The 20,358-nt window shown below is 42.3% G+C and overlaps 1 protein-coding gene across 4 annotated transcripts in view; it reads right to left on the bottom strand.

The window, feature by feature from the left end:
- The window catches only part of Ldah (lipid droplet associated hydrolase), a 61,645-nt gene that overhangs the window by 15,314 nt on the left and 25,973 nt on the right, over positions 1-20,358 (bottom strand). For 3 of the 4 annotated variants that reach the window (XM_052745957.1, XM_052745955.1, XM_052745956.1), the window contains one exon: positions 1,382-1,616. The exons of the other annotated variant lie outside the window; for it this stretch is intronic. In XM_052745957.1, the coding sequence (XP_052601917.1) occupies positions 1,382-1,616 (235 nt within the window). The remainder of the gene's footprint in view (positions 1-1,381; positions 1,617-20,358) is intronic. 4 annotated transcript variants of the gene reach the window in all.

The raw sequence follows: 20,358 nt of genomic DNA, 5'->3' as shown, positions 1-20,358 counted from the left end.
CCACTGAAATACTGATTACTTGATATTGTCAGTCCAGATCCAGAGCCAAGGAATTGGAAGACCAGATGAAGCAGGCAGATCAGCAGCAAGAGGGCTGTGTGCACAAATACATCTGTTTGCACGCTGGTCCTTTGAAGAGATGACGAATATTCACTCTGGTTTTTAGGTCTATTTTGAAAATGGTGAGTCTACCATGGTGTGGGGGAAAGCCTGTAACAATGTGCGTGGAAGGCTCCGGTTGGCCTTGTCAAGAACGAGAATGTGTACTGGGGTTAAATTGTCTTGCAGCTGAGGGTGCTGGATGCCGTGGCTAGAGGCCAATCTCCACAACTGCAATGGAGGTTCCTTCCCTACTGGTGACTGCAGGGGGATGTTTCTCTAAGAAGGTATTTATAACTCCCGTGTAGAAAAGACTAGAAAATATCTCTACATAAGCACTTGCTTAAACAAAAAATAAGTGATTGTATATGTATTTATTTGACATACAGCTATCATTTCATTATTATGCTTAAAGATTAGATACATAATTGAAAAACAAAATGTCTTATATTCCATATCCTGATCTGATGCCCTCTTCTGGTCAGCATGGTGTACAGATGTACATGCAAGCAAAACACCCATACATATAAAAAATAAACAAAAAATTAAGTCATTGATAAATACTACTAAGTTATTAAAAGTACAGATTAGAAAAACTAATCACTGGCATATTCTGAACGTATATATAGCAAAGACTACAGTACTAAAATATATTAGCATGATGATATTTACTCTCTCATAACTTAAACTCTTCTAAATTGACTCAAAGATAAGCATCAAGATGTAACCCGTGTACTCTGTGGGGCCATTGTGGCAGACACTGAACTACCGGCCACCTCTGGATGCCTGGGAGGACTCCACACATGCTGTGCACTATGCTTGGCACATCTCACCATGCTGTAGCCACAGTGCAGAACCAGGAGCTGAAGGGAACATTAAAGCTCTATGAGGTGGGGCTGGAGAGATGGCTCAGAGGTTAAGAGCACTCATTGGCTGCTCTTCCAGAGGTCCTGAGTTCAACTCCCAGCAACCACATGATGGCTCACAACCATCAACAATGAGATCTGGTGCCCTCTTCTGGCCTGCAGGCCGAACACTCACTGTATACATAATAAATAAGTAAATCTTTAAAACAAAACAAAACAAAGCTCTGTGAGGCTTTTTTATCTGTTTTTCACACAAACTCCCTTCACTCAATCTCAAATTCTATTCTTAGATTATGTTTGGGTTAGAAAAAGTCAAACAGATAACTGTCTGTCTGATATTCATGAACATTCCAAGATTATTCTGTCAACAGTCCCTTAGAGGACAACAGGCACACACCTTTAAAAAACATGCTTACCCAGGCAGAACGGTTGAAGAAGATTCTTCAAAGGAATCTCGCCGGTAAAGCTCAGTCTTTCCAGGGCTTTTCTGGTTATGAAGGACCTTAGTATTTCAGGACACGGTTTAAGTACTAAGTAGCTGGTAGCATAGAGTGCATACCGAAACCAGCACAAAAGTGGAGTGGCAATCCGGCCATTGGGTGTCTCAGACATACGCTCAATCGTGGGAAACAGCAGAAAGGTGTGGATGACCTACAAGAGAGAAACACACTTGGATGAGAGGTTCTTACTAAATAGCCCACACACTGGCTGTTCTTCCTATACTCTCCTGGCAGTGAGCAGGCCTAAAACACCACTAGAGATGTGGCCAGACCCAACTAAAGTCAACTGTATTCTTACCCTGTGACTAGTCTGGAGATGACCTAAGCTTATTCCTGGAGGCACTGGGTCTAAGTGCCAGAAGAAGGAGGAATGATAGACACTTCCTAGATCATGATGGTAATTCACCATTCTCTTGAAGGATTACTGGAAGTAGAAACTATACACTGACTTGACTTTGATGGTACCCAGGACAGCAGGGCCATACGAAAGACTCCATTGCTATCAGCATTTCTTTTATTTACTAGGCTTGGAGATAGTTCCCTTTTGGAAAGGTCTTCTATTCCTAATGCTAACAGCCAAGAATATTCTTCAACAGAACCACATATGTTCCCAACAATGGATTGGACCAGAAAAGTGGGTTTCTCTTAACTTCAATCTTAACTTTATCTCAAGGATAAAAACATCAAAACAGCTCAATCAGAAAAACAGACAATATATCCAAATAGTTCTGTGGATGAAAATGAGTATCCATAAAATCATTTTAATTCAAACAGTATTTACCACGTGGTGGTTATTATTGAAATACATGAAAATGATCTCTATAAAAGATCAGAAAAGCCAAAATAGTTATGCACAATCTATTAACATGAATACAAATGGGGTACCTCAATAATAGTAAAGGATCACAGAACAGGAAAATGAGAACAGAAGCTATTGATTTAAGTTTTTGCACTGGCATTTTTATTTTATATGTATGGGTGTTTTGCTTCCACATAGGTCTGTCCAACATGTGTACTCAGAAACAAGAAGAGGATGTTGGATCCCCTGGGACTAGAATTACGGACAGTTGTGAGCTATTATGTGGGTGCTAGGGGAGAACTCAGGCTCTCCAAAAGAGCAGGCAGTGCTCTTAGCAACTGTGCATCTCTCCAGCTCCATCCCTTAATTCTTTAATAGATTTGAAAATTTATTTAATGTGTGTGTGTGTGTGTGTGTGTGTGTGTGTGTGTGTGTGTGTGTGTGTACACATGTATGCCATGGTGCACATCTGGAAATCAAAGACAATTTGTGGGTGTCCATTCACTCCTTAACTGTGACCTTAGGATGTCCAGCTTGGCACCAGTCCTGGCCTTATGTGGAAACACTTTAAGGTAAACATAACACACGCACAGTGAGGCACGTCAGATATAAACGTGCAGTACAGCAGGTCATTGTAAAGCAAACAGGGAGGCTGGGAAGACGCCGAGAGCCCAGCCTGCCGTGGGTCTCCAGTCACGAGGCTTCCAGTCAACATCCGCCACCTCCCAATGGCAGTTCTTCCATCAGCGCTCACCCTCCCTTCACAACCAAGATCCTCTGTGGAATGAAGTGTGTGGACCACAGCACACTCGAGTGTCACTTCTTTATTCAAGCTCATGTTTACAAAGCATCCTTATTGACCTCAGCTTCGCTAACGTTCCACGGCAAGAACACGTCCTTCATTTTACCGATAGTTATCTGAGTTGTGTGCGATCTTTATTCAGATCTCACTTTCTGATCCAGTGTTTTCTGACTGAAGAACACAACACAGTTCTTGCAAGGGCAGGTCCTGACGACTCTCCTCAGCTGTTTTTGTCTGAGAGTTGTTACTTTTCCTTAACCTTGGAAGGGTAATCGCACAGGGTAGAGATTCCAGGTTGGTGTTTTTATTTTTTCTTTCTTTTTCCTCCTCGACACTAAATATGTCACATCTTCTCTCCTCCTGTTTGTGTAGGTTCCATGAAGTTGGAAGCGATTCCTGCCTACACTTCTCTGTAAGTAACACAGTTGTTTTTTCTCCTTGTCTCTCTGGATTTCAGTATTTTGACTTTCTGTAGTTTGGAAACGCATGCCTAAGTAGCATGTTCAAGGGAGGTGTAAATCCAGTGTGGTGTCTTCTGAGGTCCCTGCCTCCCTTGTGGGGTGTCTGACATGAATTTAGTCGTTATCTTTTACAGTTACTTTCTGTTTCTTTCTCCCCCATGGTATTCCTGTTACTCTTGCTACATCTTGTGTAGAGTCCTACAGTCTTCCCATACTAACTTTTCCTGGTTCTCTTTGCTTTGTGACTTTAAAGGTTTCTACTGAGATATCCTCAAGCTCAGAAATTCTTACCATGCTCAAGTAACTCACGAACCTAACGAAGGCCATCTTTGATGTAATGGACAACTCATAGGAGTCCCCTCTCTGCTCAAGTTGGCCACTTGTTCTATTTGAACTTTTAATGTGTTCCTCAAACCTGCTCAAAATTCCTGACCTGAAAATCCTCACATCCCGGCATACATGGATTTACTGATTGCTCCACTTCTCAAGTTATGCCTTTTTTACTCAGCATGTCTTGTAATATTTTTTTTCTTGTTAGCTAGACACAATGTACCAGGGAAAATTAGCTGCTGCAACAATGGTGTTAGTAACAGTGCTCTTATGCAGTTCACATGGACCTTTGTCTCTGCTATGTGTCAGAAGTACAAGGGAATAATTCTACATCTTCTGTGAGAGCCTGGTTGAGCCCTTAGGTGACAAATCTCAAAATTATATGGCTCCCACATGTCTGAGACCTTAGGCATATTTTAAACTTCACAATTTTCTACTCTGAACCTTCAGGAATTAGTCAAGCAGTGTGCAGCTTTCCTACCTCGGCACTGGCTCCCACCAGGGTTTCAACTTGTGACTCTCCACTCTGCTACACCCCCATCTTTCCACTGATCTCTGGTGGCCCTCAGGCCTGCTTGGCTCTACAAGGGATCTGGGCATCTGAACTCGGCCCTCACGCACGCATGGCAAGGGCTCTGACTGGGGAGTCATCTCTCCAGACCCCTCTCTCTTTTAAATAGCGGTTGTGTGAAACTGTTCCTGAAGAAGGAGAATCAGCATCTTCTCACCCATACAGGGCATCAAGGATGGAAACAAAGAAATGATCCACCCAATGGGTTTACCTGCAGTTACTTTCAGGACTAGCAGCAACTTACGGGTGGCTACCCTGTTAGGAAAAACTCTCTTTCCCAGCAACTGTTAATTGTTACTCCCTGGGGAGGGGGTGGGACTTCATGAGCCCCTCCCCTGCCCTATGATGGAAAGTTAATGAGTTCAATTCTGTACAAATGTCCTTCCAATAATTACAGCTGCGCACTGTTCAACAAGACAATGGTCACATGGTGTCTAGAGGACCATGTGCCACAATAGTTATCTTGACACATCCTGAGTAATACAACTTTGTGGCTTTGAGTTGTATGTCCCTGGTGATTAGTGATATTGACCACATTTTCAGATATATATTGCCAATGGTATTTCTCTTCTGAAGACATATCTAATCAAGTTTTTGATCTTTCCTAATTGAGTTTGGTTTTCTCTTTTCAAAAAGTTTTTATATATTAACATTTGTTTATGGTGTTTGTGTACACACAAAGTGCACACATGTACATTACAGCATCTAAAAGGGAGCTGGTTCTTTCCTTCCACCATGTGGGACTCAGGGATCCACCTCAGGTTGTCAGGCTTGTGAGCCCATGCTGTTACCCAAGAAGCCATCGTGCCCACATGGTCTCTTCTTTTCTAGTTACTGTTCTGTATGTGTGTGTGTGTGTGTGTGTGTGTGTGTGTGTGTGTGTGTGTGTTTAAGAAATTCATTTCTAACTCAAATTCAAGAATGTGTTTTCTCATTCAAACTGTTTCTTTATAATAAATTAGACATGCTGCTTCTTATCTTCTCTACAGTGTAGTCCCAAGCCTTTGGCTGTTTTACAGCAGTTGTGGGTCTGTTCTCTGATTTCAGATATCAACGAATGTTTGACCATTTCCTCCATGCATTTATGTCTCTTTCTGTGTGCAATCAATGCACTTTCACTGTGGGTGAGTTTCTTGAGAGGTGGGTTTCTGTCTCTTTTTCATCTTCTGCTGTGGCCAGTTCCTTTCTCGTGGTAACCTGTTCGATGACACTGCCCAAATGCCAAATTTGGTCAGGTGTGCCCTGGAATTCTCCCTTTGTGTCTCTCGCTAATATGGAACAGAGATATGAGAGTGAAAACTGAGGAAGTTTTTTTTCTAGTCATATCTTGTTTTTTCTTGCTCCTATCTCTAGCTAAATATTCAGCTATTTCCTGTAGACGTTTTCTTCCACCACCATAGTTGAGATATTTTGTTCCATTTTAGTCACAACAAATGAGCTTCTCTGGCTTTCCTCCTCCGTCCAGTATAAATGTATTGTTCCTGGAGTTCCTGTATGGTCAGGATGATGAGGAAAAATGCTTTGGGGAGGGGCAGGAGACAAAAGCTTTTTCAGACAACTTGAAATGCTGCTATGGTAGCAATACATTACAAATGCTTCCAAATGCTTCTTAAACAAAATGCAGCATTTCAGCCACAATATAATCTGAGATTCTGAAACTCACAGACACTCCATTTTGTAAAACTTATCATGTTATAATGCAAGTTTTTGCCATGTTACTTCAACACCAAGCAGCACGCTTTAGGAGTCTGAGGGGTGAAACTAATGAAAAATCTTGCAGGAATGGAGTGGTGTTATATTAACCAATGACTTTCCATCTCCCAATTCAGAGTTCCATTTTTTTTTAGGTAATTCTCACATTACGAGTTCTTTGATCCTGAAAGTGACAGAGATGCTGTGTTAGACTTAGGGAGACTTAACAGATTTCAAATGGGCAGGTCTGTGCAAAGCAGTCCCTCCCTCATAGTGAGACAGGAAGGGCTTCCCCTCTGTCCTCTGTATGTTTCCCAGGTGGGGAGCTTCCTCCCCTTCACATCATGCAAGAAGAGCTCCCCTCCAGGCCAAGGAGCAGGGTGCTTGGTAGCAGCTGAGGGAGGAACAGAGAGACGGAGAAACTGAAGTCTCAGTGTTGCTAGGTCCTGGGGTGACAATCTGGTAAGGAAGCCAGGCTGGCCACAGCTATGGCCACACAGGCTCTTCTTGGACAGTCAGTGTTCTTCATAATCCTTGGGTGGACTTCTGTGTGTGGGTGAGGAAGGCTGGGCTGTCACTTTCTTTTCTCATCTGTGTCTATGTTCGTTTGTATATGAAGACTTTGCTGAGCTGCAAAGCATGGGTCCTTCCCCACTATTGAGAAGGGTTAGTAAAATAACACAATTGTATATTCTCTGAATATTCATTAACTCTCATCACTGAAGTTAACTGGATCTTGGTTTTTATTTTCTAGAAAAGTATGGACTATCGATTTATTCAATTTATTTAATAGTTCAAGCTTATCCAGGATATTTCTTCTCGAATTTGCTTTCATATATTCCCCCCTGGGCTTGAGTCCATTTCATTTGAATCTCCAGATTCACTCGCCTAAGGTTAATTATAACATCCTGTTTTATACTTCAGTCTCTGTACTACTAGCAATGACGTCACTACTCACATTTCCTATATTGCCTATAGTGCCTGAAGGAACACACTTTTGTAACTATAAAGCAAGTCACTTCATTTTAGTTAACTTTTTTCTCTTGGGGCTTATTTTATATAGTATTACCCAGCTTTCTCTTGGCAAATATTTCAAGATAAGACCTTTCCTATTCTTTTATTTTCTACATTTCTATACAGGATATGGTTGGAATTTTCCTCTATTGAATCTCACAATTTAGTGAGAATACATTTTCATCTAAAGTAACTTAATATTTTAGGTATGAACCCAAGGTACACAGATCCCTTTCTCCCAGCCCACCTTTCAGCTGTCTCCATATTTCTTTATCTTTCTTATCACATTTTAATAGATAAAGGTAATATAAATCTATAAATGCACCAGGTCACACCTAAAGAATGGAAAACAAAAACTACACCATCAGCCAACCATGAGACAAATCATCTGAGAGAAATATAACATCCTTTCATGATAAAATTTCACAACGAGTTAGGTGTAGAAGGAATGTGTCTCACAACAACGGCCATATATGATATAGCTGGGGCTAACATCCTATTCCATGGCAGGGAGTTGGAAACTTTCCCTACATGGAACAAGGCAACACTACTGGAGATCCTTACCAAGGCAATTAGGTTCAAGAAATAGAAGGTCTGTAAACCAGAAAGAAAGGAGTTAAACCATTGTGGACAGTAAGATGCATATGGAAAACCCTAAGGGCACACTGAAAATCTGTTTGAATGAAAAAATTAGTTTAGTAAAGTTGCAGGATAAGGACAAGAAAATAACACTTAAAGAAAATTGGCAATGTTTCTATATGGCAGCAACAAACTTCTCCCTAAAAGGTATCAGAAAAACAATTCCATTTTTTAATTTAAGAATGAGTTTAGTCAGTAGGGCTGGAGACATGGCTCAGCAATTTAAAGTATCTACTGCTCTTCCAGAGGACCGGAGTTCAGATCCCAGCATCCATGTCAGGTGGCTCACATCCAACTTCAACTCCACCCTCAAGAGATCTGACAGCCCCTTCTGGCCACTGCTGGTACTTCAATCATGTGTACCTCCTCCCCTATCCGCCATCACATAAACATAATCAAAAATAAAAATCTGAAAAAAGAATTAATATAACCAAAGACCTGTATACTCAGATGTCTAAAACTGAAGAAACTGAATATATGAATAATGAAAAGCTAGCCCATGTTCATGAATTAGAAGTCTTCTATGTCCATACTACCTAGCGTAATCTACAGATCAATACAATTTCCACCCAAGTTACAAAGGTGTTTTTCACAGTTAAAAAAGATAAACTGTGCACAGATCCACAGAAGACTCCCAATATCCAAACCAATCTTTAAGAAAAAGAACAAAGCTGGAGGCATCACATCAACTGACGTCAACACACACTACAAAGCTACAGTCATCTAACAGGATGGTAATGGCACAGAAGTTAACTAGGCCAATTAAACACAGTACCCCCAATGGACAATATATACCTGTACGAAAATAGTTACAAATCATGCTTCTAACAAGGGGTAAATATCCAAAGCAGATGAGGAATTCAACACCTCAGTAACCAGAAAACAAGTAACTTGATTAAAAAATGAAAAAAGTGATAGAGAGATGGTTTGGCAGTGAAAAAATCCCTGCTGTTGTCCCAGACCTGAGATTAATTTCCAGAACCCACGACAGGAGGCTCACAACTCCTGTAATTCCAGCTCCAGAGGATCTGACGCCCTCACTGACCTCAGCAGGCACCTGTACTCACATGCACATAAGCACACAGACACATACACACGTAATTAAAACTACAACAAATCTTTAAAAAATAAGGATGCAGAGGACCACCTCCCTGCATTCAGACCATTGCTCATTGCTCTTTCTTTACGAGAGCAAAACCAAACCCTACCACTCTGTATTCTGAACACAGGTAAATATGACAGCGTACATCATGGACATTTCAAATGGTGACATTGGAAATGAATATTTTTAGATCTCCTGGTAAGCCTATAGCTAACCAGTGCAATCAATTAATGAAAACAACCTGTCTTCCTAGAAATCTGATAACTGAGTCTTGTTTGGAAACTCATTGTTCACTTTTGTTTCAAGTTCATTCATTTCAAAATCAGACGCCTATGTGTACCATGTTGTCCTCAGAGATGTAGAGACTCTAAATGGTTAATTCAGTTTCTACCAAACTGAAAGTATCACCCAGATTCCACACTAGTTGTGTAATCCACAGTCCTTAAGGAACTTGGGGCTGATCAAATCAGCTGGCAGAAACAGGAAGCAATCCATTACTTTTACAAATGATCCTTTACTGTGACCCACGTGAAAACAAAACTGCATGCAAGGGAAACCAAACACACACGAGCAACCACAGGGTGTATCTGGTTGATCTCTATCGAAACAAATTGAGAATTAAAGTGCACTCTGAAATCATGGGAACGACCACAACAATAAGGAAGTTCCGACATTTGCTCTGAACGCCTCACTGCCTCGCAACAACACAAGAAGACCAGAGACTGTTGGTCCCAACCAACACTCAGTGGATGGGACAGGCTCCCTCTCCTGCCTGTGGAGAACAATTAACTACTGCTCACCTGAAACGTACTTTCCCCAGACACCGTAAGATAATTTCAGTGAAATTTATAGCTGAAATTTATAGCTGAAGTTTGGTAGGAAAAGCCACTGTTGAGATATCTTTTATTTTTTCATATAGAAACTTACGTACAAAAGAAATAATCCCCCAGGCCAAGGAAGTGGACCTAATTTTCTAACACAGCTGTGCAGAGCAGCTTCCCAACTCTCTGATGTGACCAGTCATTTTCTTATGTTTCTGCCTCCTTACAGAAAGCACGTCCACGCGGCCCACCTCAGTCTGCTCAACAGGAACGTTTTCATCTGGAACCTAGCAGAGTCAGCTTCAAAACTATTGTTTGCACATTTAATTTTGGGGTGTGTGTGTGTGTGTGTGTGTGTGTGTGTGTGTGTGTGTGTGTTCACAGGTATATGTGCATGTGCACACATGTGCAGGTCAGAGAACAACTCCTGGTAGTGGGTTCTCTCCTACCATGTAGGTTCTGGGGATCAAACGTGAGTCATCCACGAGGTTTGGTGGCAAGTGCTTGTACCCACCGAGCCATCTCACTGACTCAGAGATTTTTTTTTTTTTTAATATTGTACAGGGTTTCTCTATGTAGCCCTAGATGGCCTGGAACTATGGAGCAGGCTGGCCTCCAACTCACAGCGATCACCCCGCCTCTGCCTCCCAGAGGTACAATTAAAGCATGTACCACCATGCCTACCTCAGAGTCAAGTTTTGATAATTAAGGCAAAATCAGGTTTCCTAGACATTAGAAAAAAGCAAATATTCATATTAGGACTGTGTATACTGGCTACATTTGGGGGTCAGTGGCAGTATTTTGGTGTTCATTTTTCTTGAATTTCCATTATTAATCATTCTTCAGAAAAGAAGTCAGGAAACATTAGAGCTGTGGCTATGGGGAAAGAGCATGATGCTCAGGGGCGGCTTCTGTGCAGCATTTCAGTAAGAATCATTTAGTTATTTTTCACAGTATCTGGAAATCAGACAGGAAATGAATGTAACATCAAAGAAGAGTAACTCTTAAAAGCCCTCCATATATTTCACCATTTGGTTAGCTTATTACAGAGGCCTCCACTGTCCCTGAAGAGCAACAATGATGCCGTCATGTGGTGATGAAGGGAAACCATGACAGTAACACTTTGACACTGTCGAGAGAACACACCACACCCTTGCTATTTGTCCATCAGGTGACCCGCTTGGCACAGTAAGGGTGTGCGCTGTCCTGCTCCACAACGTGAAATGGGCACACACCGCCCAGAGCCTTTCTTCTCCACAGTAAGGGTGTGCGCTGTCCTGCTCCACACCGGGAAACGGGCACACACCGCCCAGAGCCTTTCTTCCCCTATGACTGCCCCCAGTTCTTTACAAATATGCAATATAAACCTTCCTTCCAAAGTCAAGTTGGGAACAGGCAACGTGCAGATCTAGAAATCATCTAGTTCTGTTTGTTTCTTTCCCCATAGCATCATATTTTCCTCTCCTTGGTATCCTTTCAGAGACACAAGCATATTAGCTTTCTTGGTGTTTATAGAGTTTATAAACTGCAGATGTCACTTTATTTCAATCAGAGAGCTTGCTTCTGAGACATTGTTGTCATTAAAATTTCATGTATCAGAAAGTCAGAAATATGGTACGTGAGGCAAGGGCTTGGCCTAGCAGTGGGATCGTCTGCTATTTTCTAGGCATCACAGAAGTGCGCTTCCTGAGCGTTTTCTCATTTAATGCACAAAACTGCCTTGTGAAGTAGGTGTCTTCATTTTCATAGATGAGAAGAACTGAGGTTTAGCTACAAAGTGATAAAGACGGTGCATAAACCCAAGCAGGCTGATGGGTGCTAACCACTAAAAACAGCACCTATGAAAAACGTTTTGTAATAATTATTGTTTGGAAGCATCAGTTTCCTCACGATGAACAATTACTGCCATTCTTCCCAGGCAATCTGTACAAGTCTTTGAAGTCACTTAGCGCGAGAAAAAACTAACTCCACATCCTAAGAAGCCTGAGATCCTTCACCTCCTGCTTTTTCTAAACTTTAATTATCCCAATGTAAAAGGGAAAACAGGCCAGGCGGTGGTGGCGTACGCCTTTAGTCCCAGCACTTGGGAGGCAGAGGCAGGCGGATGTTTGTGAGTTGGAGGCAGCCTGGGCTACAGAGCGAGATCCAGGACAGGCACCAAAACCACACAGAGAAACCCTGTCTCCAAAAACCAAAAAAAAAAAAAGGAAACAGGTCACTCCATGTGTTTAATCTACAGGCCAGGGTGGCTAATTTACAGGGATCCCATGGATACTCACAGAGATTCTGTGTGACGTATTACACAGACATTTGAATTGTGTTTCCTGATCACCCTGTCCTCCTGCTGGTGAAGCTTTTATCTTTACAGCTCACATTTCTGTTCCTTGGGATGCAGGGTGCTCTTGGAAGGAATCCTCCTGATGCTTCCACTAAGAATCCCTGAGAAGATGGAACACCCCGGGCTCACTGCAGAGCACACTTCCCAGGCTGCTCTAAGCACGGAATCTATTAGGATGCACCTGCCGCTCTGACTGAAGAACGCTCTCCAGGTGGATCGGAATCAGTGAGCGGTGACCACCGTAACTCACCCTCATGTCCACAGCTACAAAATTCTCACTTTCACAACTATGGCCTCTGGCATGGTGAGCCTTTACATCCAGTGTTTGCTACAGGTCGTTAAGTCGGGACACCTCAACCACTGGGCAAAGAAACCAAGACTGGTCTAAATTAGACTCCAGTCTTCTACAGGGGAGGTATGGGACAGCGAGTGGTTTGTTTACTCATTCATTGAAAAGTATTGGGTATCCTTGATATGTCAGATGCTGCACTGAGTGACAGGGACAGATTGGCAAAGAATGCAGTCTATGACTTCAGAGAGGGTGTGTGTGTGTGTGTGTGTGTGTGTGTGTGTGTGTGTGTGTGTGTGTGTGATAATGTGCAACAGGTATCTGCATTCGGGAAATAAAGAGCAGGACAAATCTGGGCCCCCAGAGTCTTGTCTACTGTGCCCCAATCCTTGTAAAAGGCCTCACAGAGAATTTTGACAGCACTCACTGGACACCTCCATGAGCAATGCATTGACAGCAGAGCAAAGGGTTACTCAGGAAACTCACTGCAGACTATTTCCCATTTAACTGCCGAGAGACATCCAAAAACATTTCTGTACCGTACACAAAAATGTCATTTTAATACCTGCACTGAGGTGAGGTAAAGGTAAAGAGACTATGATTTTCTTAGTTAATCCCATCTATCTTTTTAAAGATAAGAAGCACCTCCTTTGTCTTTAACATCACACAAGTTCTAGGAAACCTTCTCTGGATTTCGGTTTCCATGGGTAGAAAAGAGTTACTACATGAAAAGTGCATTTGTTAGGAAAAGTACCCGGAGATCAAATGCCACTAGCAAGTAGTGGTTTCCAGATTTTATTTTGAGGTAAAAATATTTCCTCTCCTCCTTTGAAAAACTCCCTAAGTAACAATAATGAGACCATGAAACAAACAGTTACAATCCAGTGAATCAAGGGCACATCTGTAACAATAAGCCATGACACATTTGTTCAGCCTCACGAGCGTAAATGCCTCTGACATGCTCTCTCATACAGCATATTGTAATGTCTTTAAAACGACTATTCACTAGTGTATTTCAACGGGTGTGTGTAGTGGAAACTGTACACGCCTTACATTCCAAATCACACCAATGCAGAGACGACTACTTCAGAAACTAACAATCCGCACGGTTGGATTACAGACTTTGTCAATGTCTTATAGGTATATGTGTGTATGTGTGTTTGTAAGTAAGTGTGTGTGTGTGTGTGTGTGTGTGTGTGTGTGTGTGTGTGTTCATGTGTGTGTACCATAAAGAACAATAACTCAGCATGCAAGAATTCACTCTGTTGCAATCAAGATGTCAGCTAGGACAGGGACCTCACATGAGGCTTGATGGGGAAAGGGTCAAGGATCACTAAAGCTGTCAACGGGAGTCAGTTCCTTGCAATGTAGGACCCATGGCTCTGGTTTCTCTTGGCTGTTGGCTCAAGGTTGCTTTCAGCTTCTAGAAGCTGACAGTACTACCTTACACGTGAGCAGGACAGCTAAGAGCATGGCAGTTTGCTTTTCAAGCCAGCAAGAGGGACAGGCTTCAGCAAGACAGGGTAACACCTTAGGTATGTAAATCACACAACTCCTCCCACCTTTACTGTGCTTTCTTGGTTGGAATTGTAAGCATGGAGACTACATGTGAACATGGGCATGAGAAGTGGACTTAAATTACAGGAGGACACTCAGGGTCTGCCCACCACACGCATGCTCACTTTCTTCTTCTGTATCACAGGATTTTGTAAGAAGTTTGTGCTGTGCAAATTAAATCTTTAGCTAGCCTGAGGCCACATTAATACTCAGTTCAGTCTTGTAGAAATTAAACTAGAATTGACACTTTACATATGGTGGTGGTTTGAAAGAAAATGGCCCCCATAAGCCCACAGGGAGTGGCACTATTAGGAAGTGTGCTCTTGATGGAGGAAGTGTGACACTGGGGGTGGGCTTTAAGGTCTCAGATGTGGCAGTCTTTTCTTGCTGCCTGACGATCCAGATGTAGAACTGTCAGCTACCTCTCCAGCACCATGTCTGCCTGCATGCTGCCATGCCTCCCACCATGATGATAATAAACTAAACTTCTGAACTGTAAGCCAGCCCCAATTAAATGTTTTCCTTTATAAGAGCTGCCATGGTCACAGTGTCTCTTCATAGCAATAGAAAGCCTAAGACACATATCCTCTGCTGATCTCTTCCTGACAACAGGGCAGATGTTTTCTTAGTCAAGGCAGGTGTCAGAGTCCTTACATGAAGAGAAGAAATCAGTTGTCCTCACAAACCACTGACAAAGTTACCCAGCAGGAGCTGCTGACATAACTGTCACATGTGTACTTAAATTTAATTCAATTAATTTAATTTGATTCAATTCCTTTGGGAATATAGGAGATGTAAGACCCCACCTTCCAACTTGCAGGTTCAGCTTCTGTTCTTGGACCTGTGACAAAAATTAGACCCAAGCTCTAAGCCCAACAGAAGAGCTGGTAGAAAACATGTTTCCGGTTTTCTTATCATGTTTGATATGTTTGCACATGAGTATTTCCGTATCTCTTGAGAATAGTTTCTTCTTACACAGATTCCAAAGAAATGGATTAATAAATTAAAGGGTATGAACATCCTTTACTGAAACTTTCCCCCTAGTAATATGAGATTATCACAGAAAAGAAGTGAAAACAAGGTAGTCGTCTCTCCAGGGATAACAGCCATAGCCACCTGGGGTCTCCATGTTCAGACTATCAGAACTATGTGCAGGAGACACATGTCCTGGACTCCGTGACATGGCTGTCCATGTGATGACTGCACAGCTCATTCCCCAGACACCGTGAGCACCGTCATTCTGTAGACACTAACCGGGTCACATCACACACTGCGGCAGGTGTGCATCTTCATAGTCGTTAGCGTTCTCAGGTCCGTTATCCTTTGCTATCCTTTGCACCTTTATCTGAGGGCTGGCTATTCTTTTTATGGATTTCTAGAAACCCGTTACAATATGTAGTGGGTATCTGTTCTAAGACCCTGAAGCAAAGCCCTAAAGATGTAGCAGGTAACTACTCTACCTGCCTATGACCTTGAAGTACATGTCCCTGGGGCGTGGCCTCTCCGCTACCCTTAAGACTAGAGATGCAAGCTTGCACCTTTTCTTCTTTCCCTCATGGGCTTGGATTCAGGAATGACTCAGACAGCCAGAAGCTCATGAGACTGTGCCCCAGCATTCCAGAACCTGTGGCAATTCTGTTCTGTACAGTGAGTTTTTCTCCCCTAATAAATTCCTTTGCCCTTTAAGAAGACTCCGTGGATTTCTCACTTTAAAAATATGATGTTAGTTACTAAGCTCGGTGGGTAAGGATGTAGTGGGTTCGAATCCTAGCACTGCTAATCATTGGCTGCCTGGACCTGAGTAATTATCAAGGTCCTTGCAAGTCTCCATTTCCTCCAGTGTGAACAGGATAATAAAAGCCTCTTCAGGTTGTTGAAAGGATTAAAGAGCCATTATGATATAATGACTAATGAGACTTATTAAGCTTACTGTAAATAACCACAAGGGAATTGCATACTAGAAACAAAATTTTATATTCTAAAGGTAAGAATGTTACAAGAGCTCAAACTTCTATTATTTCTCCGTGAACTAAACACAAACAGAGGGTACTACATTATTTTTTCTGTTCTGAGCACAGGGATAAGGGATATGCTAGCTTGAGAGTAATTTATTTGTGTGTGTATGTGTGCTCGCGCTTGTGCGCATGTACGTGTGCATGTACATGTGCCTGTATGCCACTGAGCATGTGTGGAGGTCGGGGCACAACTGGTGGGAGTCCTCTCCTTCTGTCACGTGGTTCCAGAGAGGAGGCTAAGATTGTCAGGCCTGGCAGCCTTTGGCCGCTGAGCCATCTCGCTGCCCAAGTCAGGTATCTGTAAAGTAACAGGCGAATTTTATCTCTACGGCAGCCAGCTCCAGGTAAAACACAGGAAGCTCTAACTGCGTTTTCCCCTGGTGTTTCCACGTTGTTTAGGACGCCACTTGCGGAGCAGAAACGCGGCCAGCTGTACACAGCCTGTGACATCCCTCTGGACACTTCTTTACCTTTGCTTTTTAAATGTTTTCCCTATCATCCTGAAATTTGAAAATATCTTAACTTTTATAATTAGAAAACAAATTCCTTAAGAAGGAATACTGTAAAAAGAAATTCTGGATGAAATGAAAATCAACACACAGACTATATCCATTTCTTAATACACATAAAGAAATATATATAATATGAACCACCACAAAGACTGAAATTTACTCAAGATACTCATGAAAACAATGAGATCAAAGTAACTAAATATTAGTACCTACACTACTGCAGATGATAGGTTTTCATAGATTCATTATATAATTATTTTATTTCTGAAAATTTCAAACATTTTAATTTTATAATAAGGATTTTTTAAAACTTGGAAAAAAATTTCATAATAAAAATATAAAATTATCAATGAAGAAAAGTTTTTCATTTCTTCATTGCCCTATATGATAGCATATACTGCTATTAGATAAGATGGTTTGCTGCTGAATATAACAGTTCTTTTTTTTTAATTTATTTTTTATTTTGTTTTGAAACAGGGTCTCAATCTATAACTCAGGCTGCCTGGAACTCACTATGTAGCCTCAAACTACAGTCATCCTCCTGCCTCAGCATACTAACATTCTCAAGCGTGGTAATGGAAGTCATCCATCTGTCATATGTAAGACAATCACTGTTGTGTAAGGAAGGATTAGACATTGCCTAAGGGAATTTAAGGGCCTTACAGGTATATTCAGAACCAGATTTCCTAGACCATACCTATGATCTCAGCATTCTGGGTGCTGAGGCAGGAGGACTGCTGTGAGTCTAAGGATAAGCTCAGGTACAAAGTGAGTTCTAAGCAGCCTGGACTTTAGATTAAGACTCTGTCTTAAAACAAAAACAAGAACAAAATCATAAAAAAACCAAGCATATTCAGGAGAACATCATCTCTGTGAAAGATATACAAAAGTAACATACAGGGAAAGGGAAATATAAACTTCTTTTAATAATTGCTAATTTTACCTTTTTTTTTTTTTTTTTTTTTTTTTTTTTTTTTTTTTTTTTTAGTTTTTCTCTGTGTAGCTCTGGCTGTCCTGCAACTCACTCTGTAAACCAGGCTGGCCTCAACCTCACAGAGATCCGCCTACCTCATCCTCCTGAGTGATGCGATTAACATTGTGGGCCACCATTGCCCAGTGCTAATTTTACATTTTTATTATGAAACATTTGAAAAATCTTAACAATAAATTTAAGGTATCTGATCTTTTCAGAAATAAAAATAATTCCTCCAGGCCCAGAAAGTGGCATCACAAAAAGTTAATGAAGACAAGATGTGCTCAGTCCGAGCCACTTCGCCTGTCTTATCTGTCCTTTTAAGCACACCTCACAGGGGGTTGGCAGGAAGTGGGAGGCTCTCTACCCGGGACAGTGTAGACTTAGATCTGCGAAGCTCAGGAACCCCCAGGTGAAGAATATTCGATAAAGCACTGAGTGCTGACATGCATGAAAACTGTTCTATTATAAACCCGTTTTCACTTCCTTGCAGCTTTCCAAAAAATTAGACTTTTGTGGTGAAATTTTCCATGCTTAGTTTCAGCCCAAAGGTGATTACTTTTGCAAAGTTTGAGACGAATATATTAAATAGTTCTGAGTTATGAAAAGATGAAAAAAAGACCACGTAAATTTTCCACTTTGAAAGCAGTTTCAGGATTTGCAAAAATATTCAGATAGCTAACAATGGCTGAAGTTGAAAAGTTGAAATCTTCCATGTGTCCTGTTTTCAACAAAGCAGTCTGAGTGATTCAGGGAAGACAGCACGTGTGCACACACGTAAACAAACACATTCAGGATCTGACAGGATTGCTCAGAGAGTAAAGGCACCTGCTGCCAAGGCTGATGACCCAAGTTCTACCCCTGTGACCCACACAGTGCAAGAGTGTGCTCACCCCTACAAGCTGACCTCTGACCTCCACGTGGGTGCAGTGTGGGCATGTATGACCACACACATCTGCACATCCAGAAAAACACAGAATATATTAAAATGTAAAGAACATTTAAAAGACAAATATATACGGAGTCAGAGTCTAAGAAGTCACTGGAAGAACAGCCTTCTACTCTCAGACAAACTTCCCCTGAATAGATTTACCGTTCTCTAACACGCAAGTCTTTCACAAGTCAGAGTAGTCATGGCTGACTATCTGATCACTGTGTTTTCTCACCCCAGGGCAATAGTGAGTCCCAGGGACACAAGTGTCCAATAACTACACTGCTCCTGTGGAATTCAGATCCTTTACTGTACCTTCACTGTACTGTCCCATAGGCCCCCATCTCAGTTCTAAAAGTCTGATCCTGTTTGTAGTTCAATTTCTGCCCTTAGGCACATCTCAATGCCAACTTCTTTTACCTTCCGCCTCGACAACATTCACACATGCTCTGATCCCTCCAAATTCTCCCCAAACTCCCTGCAGAGCAAACATTCACCCACTTCCCATCACAACTCCCCTTATGGCCTTGAAGAACTCAAGTATTGAAGAAACAACAGCAAACATCTTTACTGAAGTAAAAGGAGATGGAGAGATGGCTCAGTGGTTAGGAGTGCTAGCTGCTCTTGCAGAGGACCTGGACTGCATTTCCAGCAGGCAGGGCAGCTCACAAAGGACTGTAACTGGAGTCCCAGCAGATACGGCGCCCTCTTCTGGTCTCCCCTGGCAATACATGCATGTGGTATACAGATGCACAGGCAGGCAAAACACCGTATGCATAAAAATAAAAATGGGAAAATAAAATATATATGTTCCCTCGACCACTTCCTTATTTCGGTATTGCATTTTTCTCCTCATTGGTTGGCTTCTAGGTGAATATCTATCACTCAACATTCCACAGCTTCTTTCTCTTATTTCACTAACGATGAACTCTCCAGGGTAACCTCCAATGTTAACTCCAGCAATTGATGCTTTCTACCTCCTTATCTCCTTAAGCAGCTGTCAGTTTACTTCAGCTACCCATTACTGTAGAGCACCGCTCCCTCTCAGGACTCTGCAGGTGAGGAATTCCAACAGGACTCAGCTGGATGACAGTGCGGCTCCCTGATCAGCTGGGCCACTGATGCAGCACTCAGTGATCTAAAGGGATGCTTTGCCAAGTGCCTCGGGACCCCCTCATGCGGCCAGCCAGGCAATGCCAGAGCAGCTAGACCTTGAATATGGCAGCTGCCCACTGAGATGGAGGAAACAGAAGGTCCCAGACTTCTGAGGTCTGGACTTGGAAGTACCTGAACCTCAGGCCCGAGCACTGCAGTGACTTGTTGAAATAGGTCAGGTGCCCAGCCTCAATGCAAAGGGGAGAGGAAACGAACTCTACGTCTTGAGGGTGAATGACAGGGAGCCAGGGCTCTCCAGTCCTCCACACACTGCACCTCTGCTGACCTCCTTTCCCTTCTCACAGCTTCTGTGCTATACCAGTCTGGATGAATGATTTCCAAAACTTCTCCTTAACTCACAATTAGATATACATTCCAGACTGTAATCTGAGATAGCAGCACACACTTGTAAAATGAGAAACAAATGTCTCACAATAAATACCTACATTACAATAGAAATACACGCTGTTCTAGTTCTTTTTAAGTGCTGTTTTGTCATTCACAAATGATTTCTTCTCTCTGGAGAGCATCAGATATCCCAGACCATGGGCCAAACACTGGGTGCACCGGTGACTTGCCCTGGACTGTGAGGAGTAGGGTTACCTTCAGGAGACTTTAAAATGCAGCTCACCCCTTTCTATCCTCTCCAGGAAGCCAGAATATGTCAGACAGGGGCTACATGATGAGCCTGGATTCTGGAGTAAGACTGTCCAGAAAGAACTACACAGAGACAGCCTATCCTCAGAGGACTTGTATTACAGGCAAGAAACAAGCCTTTTTCCTCAGGCTTGTGCCCTGTGCCTGTGCAGCTGTGGCACAGCCTAGAGTCTTACCCATCCACGCTGGCAAACTACCACAACCTCACAGGGTGCACCGGTGGACTGTGGGTGAT

The sequence above is a fragment of the Peromyscus californicus genome, unplaced genomic scaffold (assembly GCF_007827085.1).
Source record: "Peromyscus californicus insignis strain IS unplaced genomic scaffold, ASM782708v3 Scaffold_1__1_contigs__length_55948999, whole genome shotgun sequence".
Classification (NCBI taxonomy): Eukaryota; Metazoa; Chordata; class Mammalia; order Rodentia; family Cricetidae; genus Peromyscus; species Peromyscus californicus.
This window is presented reverse-complemented; position numbering and strand designations above follow the sequence as displayed.